The sequence below is a fragment of the Lithobates pipiens genome, unplaced genomic scaffold, assembly GCF_037356315.1.
Source record: "Lithobates pipiens isolate NorthernLeopardFrog02 unplaced genomic scaffold, aLitPip1_a1.2 Scaffold_13, whole genome shotgun sequence".
Classification (NCBI taxonomy): domain Eukaryota; kingdom Metazoa; phylum Chordata; class Amphibia; order Anura; family Ranidae; genus Lithobates; species Lithobates pipiens.
In genome coordinates this window covers 516547993-516565682 of record NW_027507718.1, presented here as the reverse complement: position 1 = coordinate 516565682, position 17690 = coordinate 516547993, and the positions used below count along the sequence as shown (strand labels likewise).

The following is a 17690-nucleotide window of genomic DNA, read 5'->3' as shown; positions in this document are numbered from 1 at the left end:
GCTCTAATCGCTGTATAAATGTCAATGGTATCAGAAATGTGTCAAAAGTGTCCGATCTGTCTGCCGCAATGTCACAGTCCCGATAAAAATCGCAGATCGCCGCCATTACTAGTAAAAAAAATTATAATGAAAATGCCATAAATCTATCCCCTATTTTGTAAACGCTATAACTTTTGCGTGAACCAATCAATATAAGCTGATTGTGATTTTTTTTTTTTTTACCAAAAATATGTAGAATACATATTGGCCTATACTGATAAATAAATTTTTTTTTTGGATATTATAGCAAAAAGTAAAAAATATTGCTTTTTTCAAAATTGTCGCTCCTTTTTTGTTTATAGCACAAAAAATAAGGTGATCAAATACCACCAAAAGAAAGCTCTATTTGTAGGGGAAAAAGGACGTTGATTTTGTTTGGGTACAACGTCGCACAACCATGCAATTGTCAGTTAAAGCGACACAGTGCCGTATCGAAAAATTGGCCTGGTCAGTAAGGGGGAAAATCCTTCCAGGGCTGAAGTGGTTAAGCATCAGTAAATCACGCTCATTTAAAAATGAATTGATCTTTCCAGTTCGGGCCCCAATGGCTCTACATTAGTCGGAGGGTTGTATGGCCGGGCTCTGCATTAGTCGGGGGGTTGTGTTGTATGGCCGGGCTCTGCATTAGTCGGACGGTTGTGTTGTATGGTCGGGCTCTGCGTTAGTACCTGTTGAGGTTTGTGTTGTATGGCCGGGCTCTGCATTAGAAGGACGGTTGTGTTGTATGGCCGGGCTCTGCATTAGTCGGACGGTTTGTGTTATATGGCTGGGCTCTGCATTAGAAGGACGGTCTTGTTGTATGGCCGGGCTCTGCATTAGTCGGACGGTTTGTGTTGTATGGCCAGGCTCTGCATTAGTCAGACGGTTTGTGTTGTATGGCCGTCCTCTGCATTAGTCAGACGGTTTGTGTTGTATGGCTGGGCTCTGCATTAGTCGGACATTTGTGTTGTATGGTCGGGCTTTGCATTAGTCTGAGGTTTGTGTTGTATTGCCGGGCTCTGCATTAGAAGGACGGTTGTGTTGTATGGCCGGGCTCTGCATTAGTCGGACGGTTTGTGTTATATGGCCGGGCTCTGCATTAGTCGGACGGTTGTGTTGTATGGCCGGGCTCAGCATTAGTTGGACGGTTGTGTTGTATGGCCGGGCTCTGCATTAGTTGGGCGGTTTGTTTTATATGGCCAGGCTCTGCATTAGTTGGATGGTTGTGTTGTATGGCCGGGCTCTGCATTAAATGGACGGTTTGTGTTGTATGGCTAGGCTCTGCATTAGTCGGATGGTTTGTGTTGTATGGCCGGGCTCTGCATTAGTCGAGGGGTTGTGTTGTATTGCCGGGCTCTGCATTAGTCGAGGGGTTGTGTTGTATTGCCGGGCTCTGCATTAGTCAGACAGTTTGTGTTGTACGGCCGGGCTCTGCATTAGTCGACGGTTTGTGTTGTATGTCTGGGCTCTGCATTAGTCGATGGTTTGTGTTGTATGGCCGGGCTTGGCATTAGTCGGATGGTTTGTGTTGTATGGTCGGGCTCTGCATTAGCCGGATGGTTTGTGTTGTATGGCTGGGCTCTGCATTAGTCGTGAGGTTATGTTGTATTGCCGGGCTCTGCATTAGTCAGACAGTTTGTGTTGTATGGCCGGGCTCTGCATTAGTCGGGGGTTGTGTTGTATGGCTGGGCTCTGCATTAGTCGGAGGGTTTGTGTTATATGGCCGGGCTCTGCATTAGTTGGACAGTTGCATTGTATGGCCGGGCTCTGCATTAGTCGGGATGGTTGATGCTGTATGGTCGGGCTCTGCATTAGTCGGACGGTTTGTGTTTTATGGCCGGGCTCTGCATTAGTCGGACGGCTGGTGTTGTATTGTCGGGCTCTGCATTAGTCGGACGGTTGGTGTTGTATGGCCGGGCTCTGCATTAGTCGGATGGTTGGTGTTGTATGGCCGGGCTCTGCATTAGTCGGACGGTTTGTGTTGTATGTCCGGGCTCTGCATTAGTCAGACGGTTTGTGTTGTATGGCCGGGCTCTGCATTAGTCAGACGGTTTGTGTTGTATGGCCGGGCTCTTCATTAGTCAGACGGTTTGCGGTGTATGTCCGGGCTCTGCATTAGTCGGAGGGTTTGTGTTATATGGCCGGGCTCTGCATTAGTTGGACAGTTGCATTGTATGGCCGGGCTCAGCATTAGTCGGGATGGTTGATGCTGTATGGTCGGGCTCTGCATTAGTCAGACGGTTTGTGTTTTATGACCGGGCTCTGCATTAGTCGGACGGTTTGTGTTTTATGGCCGGGCTCTGCATTAGTCGGACGGCTGGTGTTGTATTGTCGGGCTCTGCATTAGTCGGACGGTTGGTGTTGTATGGCCGGGCTCTGCATTAGTCGGATGGTTTGTGTTGTATGGCCGGGCTCTGCATTAGTCGGACGGTTTGTGTTGTATGTCCGGGCTCTGCATTAGTCAGACGGTTTGTGTTGTATGGCCGGGCTCTGCATTAGTCAGATGGTTTGTGTTGTATGGCCGGGCTCTTCATTAGTCAGACGGTTTGCGGTGTATGTCCGGGCTCTGCATTAGTCGGAGGGTTTGTGTTATATGGCCGGGCTCTGCATTAGTTGGACAGTTGCATTGTATGGCCGGGCTCAGCATTAGTCGGGATGGTTGATGCTGTATGGTCGGGCTCTGCATTAGTCGGACGGTTTGTGTTTTATGACCGGGCTCTGCATTAGTCGGACGGCTGGTGTTGTATTGTCGGGCTCTGCATTAGTCGGACGGTTGGTGTTGTATGGCCGGGCTCTGCATTAGTCGGACGGTTTGTGTTGTATGTCCGGGCTCTGCATTAGTCGGACGGTTTGTGTTGTATGTCCGGGCTCTGCATTAGTCGGACGGTTTGTGTTGTATGGCCGGGCTCTGCATTAGTCGGACGGTTTGTGTTGTATGGCCGGGCTCTTCATTAGTCAGACGGTTTGCGGTGTATGGCCGGGCTCTGCATTAGTCGGATGGTTTGTGGTGTATGTCCGGGCTCTGCATTAGTTGGCCGGTTTGTGTTGTATTGCCGGGCTCTGCATTAGTCAGATAGTTGTGTTGTATTGCCAGGCTCTGCATTAGTCAGACGGTTTGTGGTGTATGTCCTGGCTCTGCATTAGTCGGATGGTTTGTGGTGTATGTCCTGGCTTTGCATTAATCGGATGGTTTGTGGTGTATGGCCGGGCTCTGCATTAGTCGGATGGTTGTGTTGTATGGTCGGGCTCTGCATTAGTCGGATGGTTTGTGGTGTATGTCCGGGCTCTGCATTAGTCGGATGGTTTGTGGTGTATGGCCGGGCTCTGCATTAGTCGGATGGTTGGTGTTGTATGGCCGGGCTCTGCATTAGTCGGATGGTTGTGTTGTATGGTTGGGCTCTGCATTAGTCGGATGGTTTGTGGTGTATGTCCGGGCTCTGCATTAGTCGGGTGTTGTGTTGTATTGTCGGGCTCTGTATTAGTCGGATGGTTGTGCCATGATTAGGCGGTAGTTGAGAAGCTGTGTTGTCATATGGTTAGGCTCTGCATTAGTCGGGGGTTGTGTTGTATTGTCGGGCTCTGCATTAGTCGGACGGTTTGTGTTGTATGTCCGGGCTCTGCATTAGTCGGATGGTTTGTGTTGTATGGCCGGGCTCTGCATTAGTCGGACGGTTTGTGTTGTATGGCCGGGCTCTGCATTAGTCGGATGGTTTGTGTTGTATGTCCGGGCTCTGCATTAGTCGGACGGTTTGTGTTGTATGGCCGGGCTCTGCATTAGTCGGACGGTTTGTGTTGTATGGCCGGGCTCTGCATTAGTCGGACGGTTTGTGTTGTATGGCCGGGCTCTGCATTAGTCGGACAGTTTGTGTTGTATGGCCGGGCTCTGCATTAGTCGGATGGTTTGTGTTGTATGGCCGGGCTCTGCATTAGTCGGACAGTTTGTGTTGTATGGCCGGGCACTGCATTAGTCGGACGGTTTGTGTTGTATGGCCGGGCTCTGCATTAGTCGGACAGTTTGTGTTGTATGGCCGGGCTCTGCATTAGTCGAACGGTTTGTGTTGTATGTCCGGGCTCTGCATTAGTCGGATGGTTTGTGTTGTATGTCCGGGCTCTGCATTAGTCGGACGGTTTGTGTTGTATGTCCGGGCTCTGCATTAGTCGGACAGTTTGTGTTGTATGGCCAGGCTCTGCATTAGTCGGACGGTTTGTGTTGTATGTCCGGGCTCTGCATTAGTCGAATGGTTTGTGTTGTATGTCCGGGCTCTGCATTAGTCGGATGGTTTGTGTTGTATGTCCGGGCTCTGCATTAGTCGGACGGTTTGTGTTGTATGTCCGGGCTCTGCATTAGTCGGGGGTTGTGTTGTATGGCCGGGCTCTGCATTAGTCGGACGGTTTGTGTTGTATGTCCGGGCTCTGCATTAGTCGGACGGTTTGTGTTGTATGGCCGGGCTCTGCATTAGTCGGATGGTTTGTGTTGTATGTCCGGGCTCTGCATTAGTCGGATGGTTTGTGTTGTATGGCCGGGCTCTGCATTAGTCGGACGGTTTGTGTTGTATGTCCGGGCTCTGCATTAGTCGGATGGTTTGTGTTGTATGTCCGGGCTCTGCATTAGTCGGATGGTTTGTGTTGTATGTCCGGGCTCTGCATTAGTCGGACGGTTTGTGTTGTATGTCCGGGCTCTGCATTAGTCGGACGGTTTGTGTTGTATGGCCGGGCTCTGCATTAGTCGGATGGTTTGTGTTGTATGTCCGGGCTCTGCATTAGTCAGATGGTTTGTGTTGTATGGCCGGGCTCTGCATTAGTCGGACGGTTTGTGGTGTATGTCCGGGCTCTGTATTAGTCGGATGGTTTGTGTTGTATTGTCGGGCTCTGTATTAGTCGGATGGTTGTGCCATGATTAGGCGGTAGTTGAGAAGCTGTGTTGTCATATGGTTAGGCTCTGCATTAGTCGCATGGCTGTGTTATATAGCTGAGCTCCTCCTCTCCCTCCCTCCTCTCTGAACACAGAAGAAAGTTAGTTTGCAGCAGATCTGCAGGAGCCGCCTGGTCTCACCCTTGTGCTGGGAGTGCAGATAGACAGGATCCCCTCCGTGGACAGACATCTCTGGGGCTTCCTCACCGACAAGATCCCCCCACCCAGCATTGCAAAGTGCCCCTCCTGCACCATGAGTGTCAGCTGAGAGGTAAGCAGCCCTGTGTTGGCTTTTCCTGCATGCATCTTCTCTATCAGACATCTGCCTGTGCTGCATTGGCCGGGCTGGGCTGCTCTGCAGTGGCTGCAGGATGGGGGGCTGCTCTGCAGTATCCTCCATAGCTGTGTGCTGTGCAGAGCTCCCTGTGATTTCCCCCCCCCCTTCCATGGATCACATCTGCAGGGATGGGGGGGGTGGCTGCATGGAGTGACTTTGCATTGGTTTGCCTGCTGTTCTGGAAATGTTTATTATTCTATAGGGAGGACCCCCCCCCCCTACATCTCAGTGTCTCCTCGCTCTTGGGGGGGGGGGCACATTTGGGTTGTCAGGGCCCGACTCCATCCATAAGTGACAGTTCAGTGTTGGGGTGGAGTTCGGCAGACTGAGTCATTCCCTGGCTTCATCCATCGCCCGGGGACTCCAGGATCGCGCTCTCCCAGTTCCCGGCCGCATTCCGCCCACCTCGGAATTTTTGACTTTTTTTTTTTTTATGTATTTTATTCTATAAGTTTCAGATTACAAAATTAAAACCTGAGCAGATCAGAGCTGGCCATACACTCTACAACCTGATTGTACAATCTCCCCTATGGTGGTCTTACACTCAAGGATCTGGGGCCCCCGTTCGCACCTAGCGGTTTTCTTGTGCGCGTGGTGCATGAAACGGATAGGCTGACCTTTTCGCATAGCAGAGTAGCTCATGTTACTTTTTATTATTATAATATTTATTTAGCACCAACAGTGTGTGCAGCACTTAACAATATGAGGGCAGACAGTACAGTTGCAATACAATTGTGTACAAGATGAATAGGAGGGCCCTGCTCGTTGGAGCTTACAATCTAAAAAGGGGAGGGTCAGTTGATACAAAGGGTAATGGCTGTGGGGGGATGGGCTGATTGATAAAGTTAAAAACCTTGGGGTTGATTTTTAAGGCTGGCCATACACCATACAATTTTCTTATTCAATTTCCTTTTAGAGTTACCTTCAACTATGTGGTGCAAGGGCCTGCCTGATTCCATACAAATGGAAAGGGCTTTGGAGTGACTTCATATTATATGGTTTTGGTAAATCTAATGGAAAGTTGAACAAGAAAATTTTGTGTAGTGTATGGCCAAATCTAAGGCTGGGTTCACACCTATGCATTTTGCAGATTTGCACTGCAGTCCATTTAACACGTTCTGTAGTGCAAAATGCAAACCGCAGTAAAAATGCATAGCTGTGAATCAGGCCTAAGACCCCTTCCACACTGGGGCGCTTTAGCGCTAAAAATAGCGCCTGCAAAGCGCCCTGAAAGAGCCGATCCTGTCTCTCCAGTGTGAAAGCCCTGAGAGCTCTCATACTGGAGCGGTGCACTGGCAGGACGGTAAAAAAAAGTCCTGCTAGCAGCATCTTTGGTGCGGTGAAGGAGCGTTGTTTATACAATTCCTGCCCATTGAAATCAATGGGGCAGCATGGCTATACCGCTGGCATAACACTGCTGCAGCAGCGCTTTGCGGTCATTTTAACTCTTTCTCGGCCGCTAGCAGGGGGGTAAAACCGCCCCTCTAGCGGCTGAATAACGCTGCTAAAAATGTTGCCGTTTTACTGCCGGCGCCCGCACCGCCCCAGTGTGAAAGAGGTCTAAATCTGGAGAGTGTAAAATCTGGTGCAACGCTTTTTAGAAACCAATCAGCTTCCAGGTGTTATTGGCAAAGTTTTTTAATTGAACAAGCTGACGTTAGAAGCTGATTGGCTGCCACACACAGCTGCATTGGATTTCCACTCTCAAATTTTAGTAAATTGGCCCCCATAGTGTATTATACCCTATACACACAATCTGAAAATCAGACGACAGATCATCCAACTTTTTTCACTTAATAGTCGCAAGTAGATATTAAATAGGTTACTAAAGTCACGAAAATTCTCATACGTGATGTCATGTGTTGTAATGTATTTGTGTTGTGTTTTCGGACGACAACTGTACTGACTAAACGAAAATGGTATGATCTGGTATCGTACGAGAAATTTTTGTGCTTGTCCGATCGAATAATATCAGATGAATTGTCGTGATCGGCTCTCGCAAGCCCTGTGCGAACGATCCGATTATTGTACGATCGCGTCAATCTGTATTTTTCATCAGATTTTCGTATCGTGTGTACGGGCCATTAGTTGGACCCCTTTCACACTGAGGTGCTTTCGCGTAAGCAAAAAAAGCGCCTGAAAAGCTCGCTAAAACCTATTTCCATTCAAATCAATGAATGCTTTCGCACTGGGGGCAGTGCGCTAGCAGGGTGGTGAAAAAACTCCCTTCTCTATTGAAATGAATGGAAAGCTCTTCAAAAGCGCACAGCATATACACCGCTCCTGCCCATTGAAATCAATAGGGCAGCGTGGCTATACTGCCTGCTGTAGCAATGCTTTGCTGTGGTTTTTAACCCTTTCTCAGTCGCTAGCGGGGGGTAAAAATAGTGCAAAAAAGTTGACAGTAAAGCACTGCTAAAATTAGCGGCGTTTTACTGCCGACACACCCACCTCACCAGTGTGAAAGAGGCCTTTAAGAGAAGGGTTTTCGGGGATCGTCTAAAGATGGATAGATTAGGGGACAGTCGGACAGATTGGGGTAGGGAGTTTCAAAGGATGGGAGAGGCTCTGGAGAAGTCCTGGAGACTAGCATGGGAGGAGGAGACGAGGGAACTGGAGCGGGAGGTCTTGGGAGGACCAAAGAGCGGTCTGGTTGGTATTTTGTCTTTTAAAAGTAAGTTTTTGCTGCAAAGTGCGCGTTTAGGGTGTCGTTAATGAGTGAGGATGCAAAATACGACACGCTTTTTGTACTGTGTAACTTTCTAACGAATGTTCAGGTGCAATTGTTTGAGCTGGATAGAACAATCCCATTTATTGCCGTTTAATGAATGAGCCCGTGAAATGCAACTCACATTTTGTAATGGGCGCAAAAAATGCGTAATTATGCACACGTTCTACCGAGCTTCACAGGCTTGGATAATATGATCAGATCTATGGATTGAGAAGGCTCGTATGGCGTCATCGATTTGATAGCGTAAAAGCAATCGCTTTTAATCAAAACATTTCTGCTCAATGTGGATGGAAAACCCAATCATAGGAAAGCGGATCATTAAATATGATTGGTGTATGATGACACATCGAGTAAATTTCTGATGGGTTTTTATTTATGATCCAGCAGTAAATCGATGGTGTATAAAATCGCTCCGTGTCTGGCCACCGTAATTTTATCAGAATTGTGTAATCGGACAAACCAAAACAACAATTTGAACAATTTATACAAATAAACAAACAATTTTAAACAAATAAAAAAAAGACCAAAAAGTTGAATATAAATAAGTTTTTCTTTTTTGTTTTGTTATAAAATTTTGTAAATACGTTTTTCTCCTTCACTGATGGGCATTAATTAGGTGGCACTGATATGCAGCACTGGTCGGCATTCATGGGTGGCATTGGGGATGGGCACTGGCACTTTCCTGATGGTCTAGGGTGGCATACCTCATGGTCCAGTTTGTTGTTTTGTCACATATGGCGACCCATCACAGTTGGCTACATGCTGGAGTGCGCATGCGCGATGCCGCCGTTTGCATTCTACCCCTATTCCAAATTCAAGCCCCCACCATCCAAGTGGACATAGTGTGAGTTATATTTATGCCGAGTGAAGCGAGGCCATGCCCGAAGCGTGGCGAGTGACGCAAGCCTGCGAGGGGCCCTCTGTTGGAACACATATGGCGGCATCGCACATGCGCACTCCAGCGGGCAGCAAAATGTGATGGGTAGCTGAATGTGATGTGACAGTGGCATCCCTGGCGGAGTCCTGGTGGTCCTGGGTGGGCATCTGAGGGGGGGGGGGGGGCTGCGCCGATGAGCAATCAGCACAGACACCCCCCTTGTCAGGAGTGCAGCCAATCGGCTCTCCTCTGCTCACGTCTGACAGATGCGAGTGAGGAAAAGCCGATCAACAGCTCTTCCTGTTTACATCATGATCAGCTGTGATTGGACACAGCTGATCACGTGGTAAAGAGCCTCCGTCGGAGGCTCTTTACCAAGAACGGTGTAGTGGTGTCAGACTGACATACCGCACCACCGATCGCCGCGATGCGCAAGAGCCGTAGTTCTGGGAGGCCATCATATGACGTCCACCCAAAGTGAGAGCTGCGCCGTCCAGCCATCATTTGACAGCCAGTGAGCAGAAAGCGGTTAAACTTTGACAATAAGACCCCTTTCACACTGGAGGCATTTGTCAGGTGCTTTAGCACTAAAAATAGAGGCTGAAAAAAGCCTGATGTGCAATCCCAGTGTGAAAGCCAGAATGTTTTCACAATAGAGGCGCTGCGCTGGCACGACGTCCAAAAAGTCCTGCAAGCAGCTTCTTTGAGACGCTTTAGGAGCAGTGTATACACCCCTGCCACTGAAATCAATGGGCAGCAGCACGTTGCAGGTGCTTTAACCCTTCATTCGTTCACTAGCGGAGGATAAAAAAAAAGACGGTAATGAAAGTCAATGCGAGTTGCTCTGATTAGAACGGTTCCATTGCACTGAATGGAGAGTGACTTATAAGGCGGCTAAGTCACCTGGCAGGTCGCCTCGGTGTGAACAGAGAATAAAACCCGGAAGCTGGTTACTGTACCAGATTCTATGTGCGCCCTTGTTCACGTTGCATGCGGCTTCGAAATGGCATAATTTCAAAGCTGCATGTCAGTGCGACTTGCACAGACATCTGTACGTAAGGCCTCACAATGTCTTCCAAGTCGCACCTGAATTTTCCAAAATTAGTGCAGGAACTACTCTTTTCATATTGATGCAGCATCGCACCAATTTGAACTGTACCATTGCCGACAATACGGTCAATTTGTATGACAAGAAGTTTTCGGTGTTAATGGGGGCTTGGTAAATCTCCCCCTTTTTGTATCCAGTACTTTGGTGTTGATTTACTAAAACTGGAGAGTGCAAAATCGGGTGCCGCTGTGCATGGTAGCCAATCTGCTTCCAGGTTTTAGCCCTGGTTCACGTTGGAGCGATTTGGCATGTGATTTGAGATGTTAAATCGCATGCCAATTTGGCAGCTATTGCTGGCAATGTCACTGTCCGAATCGGTGCAGCGCCAGCTTTGTGGCTCTGCACCGATTCCCAGAAGTAGTTCCTGTACTACTTTTGGTGACTTCAGGGGAGATTTGTATAGATGTCTGTGCAGGAACCTGCACAGATGTCTGAAATCGCCCCTGAAGTGGGACTGCATTGCCGGGTTGAAATCGTGTGAGTTCAGCGGAATTTGCACGATTTCTCGCCCACAGCGATGTGAACCTGGGTGAAGGCCCCGTTCACACTGAAGGCAGGTTTAAAATGTTAGTTACACCACCGATCACCGCAGTCGTTCTGGGAGGCCATCATGTGACGTCCACCCAAAGTGAGAGCCGGCAAAAAAAGGGCCTAGAAGTGGGGTTGCCACCTGTCTGGGATTCACCTGGACAGTTTGGGTATTGAATCTTGTGTCTGGGTTTCAGGCCTCCAACTCTGATGTAAGTGGGAGGTTTGGTGAGCAGAAACCCCCTTAGATCACAGTTTCCCTTTAGACCAGAGTCCACAGCCACAGGGAAAAAAAAATTAGCTGTGAGCCGCTAAAGTGTTCGGCTTGAAGAAAAGGTGGCAACCCTATGCGGAAGTAACGTCAGCCGCTGCTCCGGTCCTTCAAAGGCATAGTCGAGTGGGTGCCATCTTGCCCTCACTTGACTAACTGCCTATCGCTCCAGGGGATCGGATTGTTTCTTCCTTTACCAACATCTTCGGTAAACTGGGGAAATGACCGGAAATCGCAGTGGGGGGGGGGGGGGGGGGTTGGTTGGGTGGTGCACCTCTCCTGCTGCCTATAAGAGTGATCCTGTGGTGAACCCGCCACCAGGATCACTTTTTATGTGAAAGCAGATCACCCACTGTTTAAAAAAAAAATACCGGGGTTATGGCAGCTAGCTGCTGCCATGACAACGGTATATAACATCAACCAAATTGTATGTGTGTGTGTGTGGTATACACACGGTGTGTGGTCCGGAAGTGGTTGTAGGTATGTTCACTTTTACCACAAACCTGCCCATGCAGATAAGGGGTATCTGTAGATAAAAAAAACAAAAACGGCTTCTCTGAATAAAGTTGAATATAGTCCTTGTTATAGATGTAGGCCATCTACAGGCCTTATGAAGCCTGACTGAAGTGCCCCCCAGGGCGTTGCTAAGTGAGGCCTAGTCGTCGCTGGTTGGCTCTCAAATGCTGAGCTTGGAGCTACTGCATGAGGGGAGAGAGCCATGTGAGGGGGTTTGAATCGGACAAAGAGCTCACTCCTGTGATGGTGGAGAGCGGTGACGACTAGGCCTCACTTGGCAACATCCTGGGAGTATTCCAGTCAGGCTTCATAATGGCCTACACCTATGTCCAGGGTAATGTTTTTCTTTAGTCAGATCTGTATAGTTTTAACCCCTTTTGGACCGCCGCACGCTGATATACGCCCTGACTTTGAAGGAGGATATCGTTGTTATGGCAGCAAGCTGCCATAACCCCAGTATCCTCTTGTTCAGCCGGAAGTCCGCTTCAAGATAAGTGGTCTATGCGGCAGATTCGCCACAAAATCACTTTTATCGGTGGCGGGAGAGGGGGCTGGAGGCGATCGGATGCTTTCACTAGCTGGGCATAGGGGCAAGTGAGGGGAAGTTGGGGGGGGGGGGGGGCCCACCCGTGTCCATGACATTGCAGGGCAGAAGCGACGTCAAAACGTCACTTCTGCCCATAGCTCTTAACCGTTTGCCGCCCGCCCACCATCAAATGACGGCGGGGTGGTGCAGCTCTTGGTCATATGACGGCGGCACAGAACGGCCGCTCTCCTGCATCTGCGGGGGCACACTCTGCTGTGAAGCCGCAAGCTGTCACATCCCGGTGCCCACAGTTGCATTGCTGCCACCGCGGAGAGGCAGGGGAGAGGGGCGAGGCTTTGGGCGGCCGCATCGCTGGACCGTGCGACAGGTGACTGTCTGTATGTTAAAACTCAGCTGCTAAACTTTTTGTAGTTGCTAACTTTTAATAAACTTACAAACTAGTGGAACTCTGCTTGAAGGAAAAAACTTAAAAGCAATGGCATCCATCGTTCTCTCTCATGCTTCATAGCCTGCTTGGGGATCCTGGACTAAATACCCAAAAGGATCTCCTCTCTATAGACTATGGATTTAACTGTTTGAATGGCTTCCTCCTATTATCCATAAACAAACCTGTGTTGATCAACTAATACGGAACCTACTCTTCTCCTGCATGGGATACGGCAGTGTTTTTTTAAATTTTTTTATTTAAATGTCTTGCTTTAGAGTCATAGGCTTGATATTTTAGTGTTTTTGGATGCTGGAGAGAAAAATACATTTAAAGGTCTCTCTGCTGTGCCCATTAAGAGGGGTTCCCACCATCCCTGTACTGAGTTCCTGTGTCTGTACACCTGCTGTGCCCATTATGAGGGGTTCCCACCATCCCTGTGCTGAGTTCCTGGGTCTGTACCCCTGCTGTGCCCATTATGAAGGTTTCCAGGAACTCGGTGCAGAGATGGTGGGAACCCCTCATAAGGGGCTCAGTAGGTGTACAGACCCAGAAACTGAACACAGGGATGATGAGGCTCCTCATAAATGGTACAGCCCTGTGCCGAGTTCCTGGGTCTGTACACCTGCTGTGCTCATTAGGGGTTGCCACCATCCCTGTGCTGAGTTCCCGGAACCCTTCACAATAGGCACAGCAGGTCCACAGGGCTGGTGGGAACCCCTCATGTTGGGCACAGGCAGTGTACAGACCTAGGAACTCGGTGCAGGGATGGTGGTAGCCCCTCATAATGGGTACAGCAGTTGTAAAGACCCAGGAACTCAGCACAGGGATGATGGGGATCCTTATAAATGGTACAGCCCTGTGCTGAGTTATGTACATCTGCTGTGCTCATTATTAGGGGGTGCCACCATCCCTGTGCTGAGTTTCCGGAACCCCTCACAATGGGCACAGCAGGTACACAGACCCAGGAACTCGGCATAGGGATGGTGGGAACTCCTCATAGTGGGCACAGGAGGTGTAGAGACCTGGGAACTCAGTGCTGGGATGGTGGGGTCTCTACACCTGTTGTGCCATTTGAGGGTTCCCACCATACCTGTGCCGAGTTCCTGGGTCTGTAACCTGATGTGCCCATTATGAGGGGTTCCCACCATCCCTGTGCTGAGTTGCTGTGTCCATTATGAGTTCCTGGGGCTGTACCCATTATGAGCCAGTTCCCACCATCCTTGTCCTGAGTTCCTGGGTCTGTACACCTGCTGTGCCCATTATGAGGAGTTCCCACCATTCCTGCTGAATGTTTTGGTGAAATGCAGTGATGGGAAGGCAAACGTTCCAAACCCCATGACTGATGAGAAAAAAAGCCAGAACCTTTGGATATCTTGAGGGATATTAAAGAGCTCCCTGGACTTCACCTATTAGTGAAACATGACGTTCAGCACAGCCAGCCCTTTCCTGGCTGCTAGTGTTGTCATACCATAGCTCTCTGCTGTTGGAAACCCCAGCCAGTTTTGTGGTGTTCTATATCTGCCCTGCAGCCAAGATGGCCCCACCTTGGCTGATATCTTTGCATTCTTTCCTGTCTCACGGAAAGCGTGGAGCTATGTGGTCATGTGACTACTGCATGAAGCCATGGCCAATAACTGTCATGGTTTTTATCACCGAAATCCTCTCATTGTGAGAAACTAGTATGACTTTAACATGGGACGCTTTTTAAGGGGAGTAACCCCTCCCCCAATATCAGAAGCTGATTATCATCCAATAAGGAAAGCCTTGGTGTTGCTGTTTTGGGATTAAGGAGAATGGACAATTGGCCAAAAGTGTGTGGGTTTTTTTTTTTTTCTCTTCCTGGCTGCCATGCTGTCTCTTTTGCTTCCATAGTTTGTCAGCAACTCAGGACAAGGACAAAGTTTTTTTTTTTTTTTTTTTTTTTTTTTTTTTTTTTTTTTTTTTCCCTTTCGACTTTCCTGAGCTACACTTTTTTTTTGGGTCAGTTCAAAACTTTTTTTTAAATTTTTTTTTTTTTTTTTTTAATTTTTAGAAGACCGAAGGTTGGCATGTTTGGCAATGGCAGCCCCTTTAGTTTTGTTGTGACAGGTTTGCTTTAACCACTTGAGGACCAAGCCTATTCTGACCATATTTGTTGTAAATTTTTTCTTTTTTTTTCTTTGCAAGAATATTACTTAGAACCCAACTGTGTGTGTGGGTTTTTTTTTTTTCTGGCCGAGGCCTTCGAGAATAAAATGGTGGTTGTTGCACATGGTAATTGCACAGCAGTTTTTCAAACGCAAATCTTTTTTTTTTTTTATTTATTTTTTTTTTTTTTCAGTGAAAAGATGCACTAACTTTAATGAAGTTAAAATACACACAATATATAACCCAATTTTTTTTGTAAAATATGAAAGATGTTACGCTGAGTAAATTGATACCTAACATGTTATGCTTTAAATTTTTGCACACTCTTGGAATGGTGACAAACGACAGTTAAAAAAAAAAAAAAATAAAAAAAATAAAAAAAAATCTCCATAGGTGACGCTTTTAAATTTAAATTTTTTTACAGGTTACCTGTTTAGCGTTGGGTCTACCCTAGAACTCTAGGCTAGAGTTATTGCTCTGTCTCTGACGTTCGTGGATATATGTCACATTTGCATATGTGGGCATGGCCTTCATATGTGTTCACCTCTGCGCACAAGGACGGGGTGGTTTACCTTTTTAATCACTTTTATTGCTGCCACAAAAAAAAAAATGTAAACGTCTTTTTTGTGACCACAATAAAGCATGACAGGTCCTTTTTATGGAGACCTTGGGGTTCAATAAGACCCTACATCTCCTCTACAATGAAAAGCATTAGATTTTAAAAAAAATGATCTAGTGCTTATAAAAAAACAAAAACAAAATGGCCTTGTTTACATCGGACCGGAACCAGAAGAAACATCATGATGTTGCTCCAGTCCTCCTAGGCCATAGAGATGAGCAGAGGTCATCTTTCCTATGCTCCTCTCTGTGGCCAGATGTTGCCAGGCCCGGATTGGTTCTCTGGCTTACCTGGCCGATCTGGAAGCCCGAAGGACCACCAGATATCATCGGGGAGGGGGGCGACCCCCCTCCGGCGGTTTCTAAAAGCAATCCAGCGACTAATCGGCCTTCGGATCACTTTTATTGGAAATCCCGGTGCCTGAGGGAAATTTCAATACCAGGATTATGGCATCTAGCCGCAGACAGCCATAACCCGGTATTAAATGTCAAAATAATGGTGGGTGGCAAGGACCTTAACCAAATTGCCTAGTGGGGTCGTCGTATAACTGTTGGTGTCTTCCAGAACTCCAAATGTTCACTGGATAGTGTTGCAGTCCGGTATGTATCTTTTTGCTTTTGGCAGTATTGATAACTAGCCCATTTCCTCCTGCACTTTCCAATTGGACTGTAAGTCCGACTATAAAGTTCATGGCCAATGGGAAAGTAAAAGGAAGTGGTGTGGGGGAGGAGCAGGCATTGACACTTCGAATATTGAAAATTTTGTATATTGGGGTGGGTGTTCCAGAAGACATCTAAAGCAGTTAGCAAGCCCCATTGGGTATCTGCATTGTAGTCCTACGGCCTGTTTGGTACCAATATGGTAGTGACAAGCTTATGGTAAGGGACCAGTTAAAATGGAGAATGGATACTGCTCTCTGCTGGACTGTGCAATATGACTCCATACTAATAAAACGCATACCTACGCATCACATTGGGTTCTCTTTGCTTAATACTATAGAGAGAATTCTGTAGGAGAGGCCAGTTGCATGATTCTTGAAATGCTACTGTTTTTTGGGTTGGGGGTGTTTTGGTGTTTGATTTTGGTTGTCCATCTCCTACTCTGGAGGTTCCACAAAAAATTGTCTATTTTGGTACTGCTTGTCTTGAGTGCTCAACATAATGAAATATTGGGTTGTATTTTTATTTCAATACACCTCCCTCTCTTCCTTTCTTCTATAGGCACCCCTAATTTCCACCGCAGCCTCACATCTCACCCATCCTCATGTTCCTGCGACCGGAGCCTGACCTGGGTTGGTTCCCCACCCATGTCCAGGTCACCATCCTAGAAGCCAAAGGACTTCGAGCCAAGGGGAAACACGGCACCAGCGATGCCTACACTCTGATCCAGGTAGGCCGGGAGAAGTACAGCACCTCTGTGGTGGAGAAGACCCCCGGTTCACCAGAATGGAAAGAGGAATGTACTTTCGAGCTGTCCCCTGGAGCCCTGGAGAGGGGGGAGAACTGCGATCTCCAGCTGACGGTCATGCATCGGGCTCTTATTGGCATGGATCAGTTTCTGGGGCAGGCCAACATAGCTCTGCAGACGATCTTTCAAGAGGGACGATCCCAGAGGAACCAGTGAGTACTAGAGCAAACATTGACCAGTCTTACTATTTTATTTTTTTTTCCCTCTCTGTGCGGCCATATAATTTGATATAGAGTGGTATAGGCATTCTGATTGGGTAGTCGGTGCTTTGCCGACTGTAAAGCGGCATTCAAAGATTGGTGGACAGTGTGCTACTGAGCAGATATGGACACTGCTATTGCTGATCTCGCCTTTTTAGGAATGTTGTCTTCTTGGTTCAATGGTTTCAGCACTTGGAGTGACCAACCCACTACAAGTATGAGTAGGGATCAAGGTGCATTGGGCTTTAAATGAGGCCTGAGTGTAAGGGAAGCTCCTTTCAATGATCCTCAACCTGTTTATTAGCTGGCAACATGATGTTGGTCATAGTTGGTTGGCCATTTGTTGCGTGCATATTGTGAACGTGGTGTGTTTAAAGGGTCATGTAGCTAGAATTCAACATTGTGTAAGCTTTTCTCTATCAAACCGCACTGATATTATCCCTATGTTTGGTTGTTATACCACTATTTTTAACCTTTTAATTTGCAGAGATACACCATTCACTGTTTTGCTAGGTGTGGCTTGAACCAACTCCAATGCAGCTGCTGTTCTAGTACTATGATCGCTACTAGTACCGTTTGTTAGATTTCCATAGCTGCAGCAGTAAAATTGTCAATCTGTGCTGTATAGCATGGATGGGGGGAATCTGTTGGAGAAAAAAATAGTACTGTCAGTCCAGGCACAGCCACAGCCCCCCCCCCATGTCTGGAATCCACAGACCATGGGGGGGGGGGGCTTGTGTAATGATGGGGCTAGTATGGTAAATGGGGGGGGGGGCGGGGGGGGGTCCTGTGTAATGGTGGGGGTGGTATGGCAAGAGGGGGTGCTTGTGTAATGGTGGGGGTGGTATGGCGGAGGTGGGTCCTGTGAATTTTGGGATGCTGGGTTGGAGAGCGAAATTGCATGGGGTATGGGCAAGAAAACATTTGCCTATGGTTCAGTCTACAATAAATACAGCCCTGGGAGATTGGATATAGACTTGAACCTTTTGGAGCATAGAAATGATG

At 47.8% G+C, this 17690-nt stretch overlaps 1 protein-coding gene across 1 annotated transcript in view; it reads left to right on the top strand.

Annotated features, from left to right (window-relative positions):
* Nucleotides 1–4955: 4955 nt before the first annotated feature.
* LOC143975605 (uncharacterized) overlaps nucleotides 4956–17690 on the top strand; it is a 99317-nt gene continuing 86582 nt past the window's right edge. The window contains exons 1-2 of the mRNA XM_077478082.1: nucleotides 4956–5201; nucleotides 16239–16637. Of these exons, the coding sequence (XP_077334208.1) occupies nucleotides 16282–16637 (356 nt within the window). The 5' untranslated portion in view covers nucleotides 4956–5201; nucleotides 16239–16281. The remainder of the gene's footprint in view (nucleotides 5202–16238; nucleotides 16638–17690) is intronic.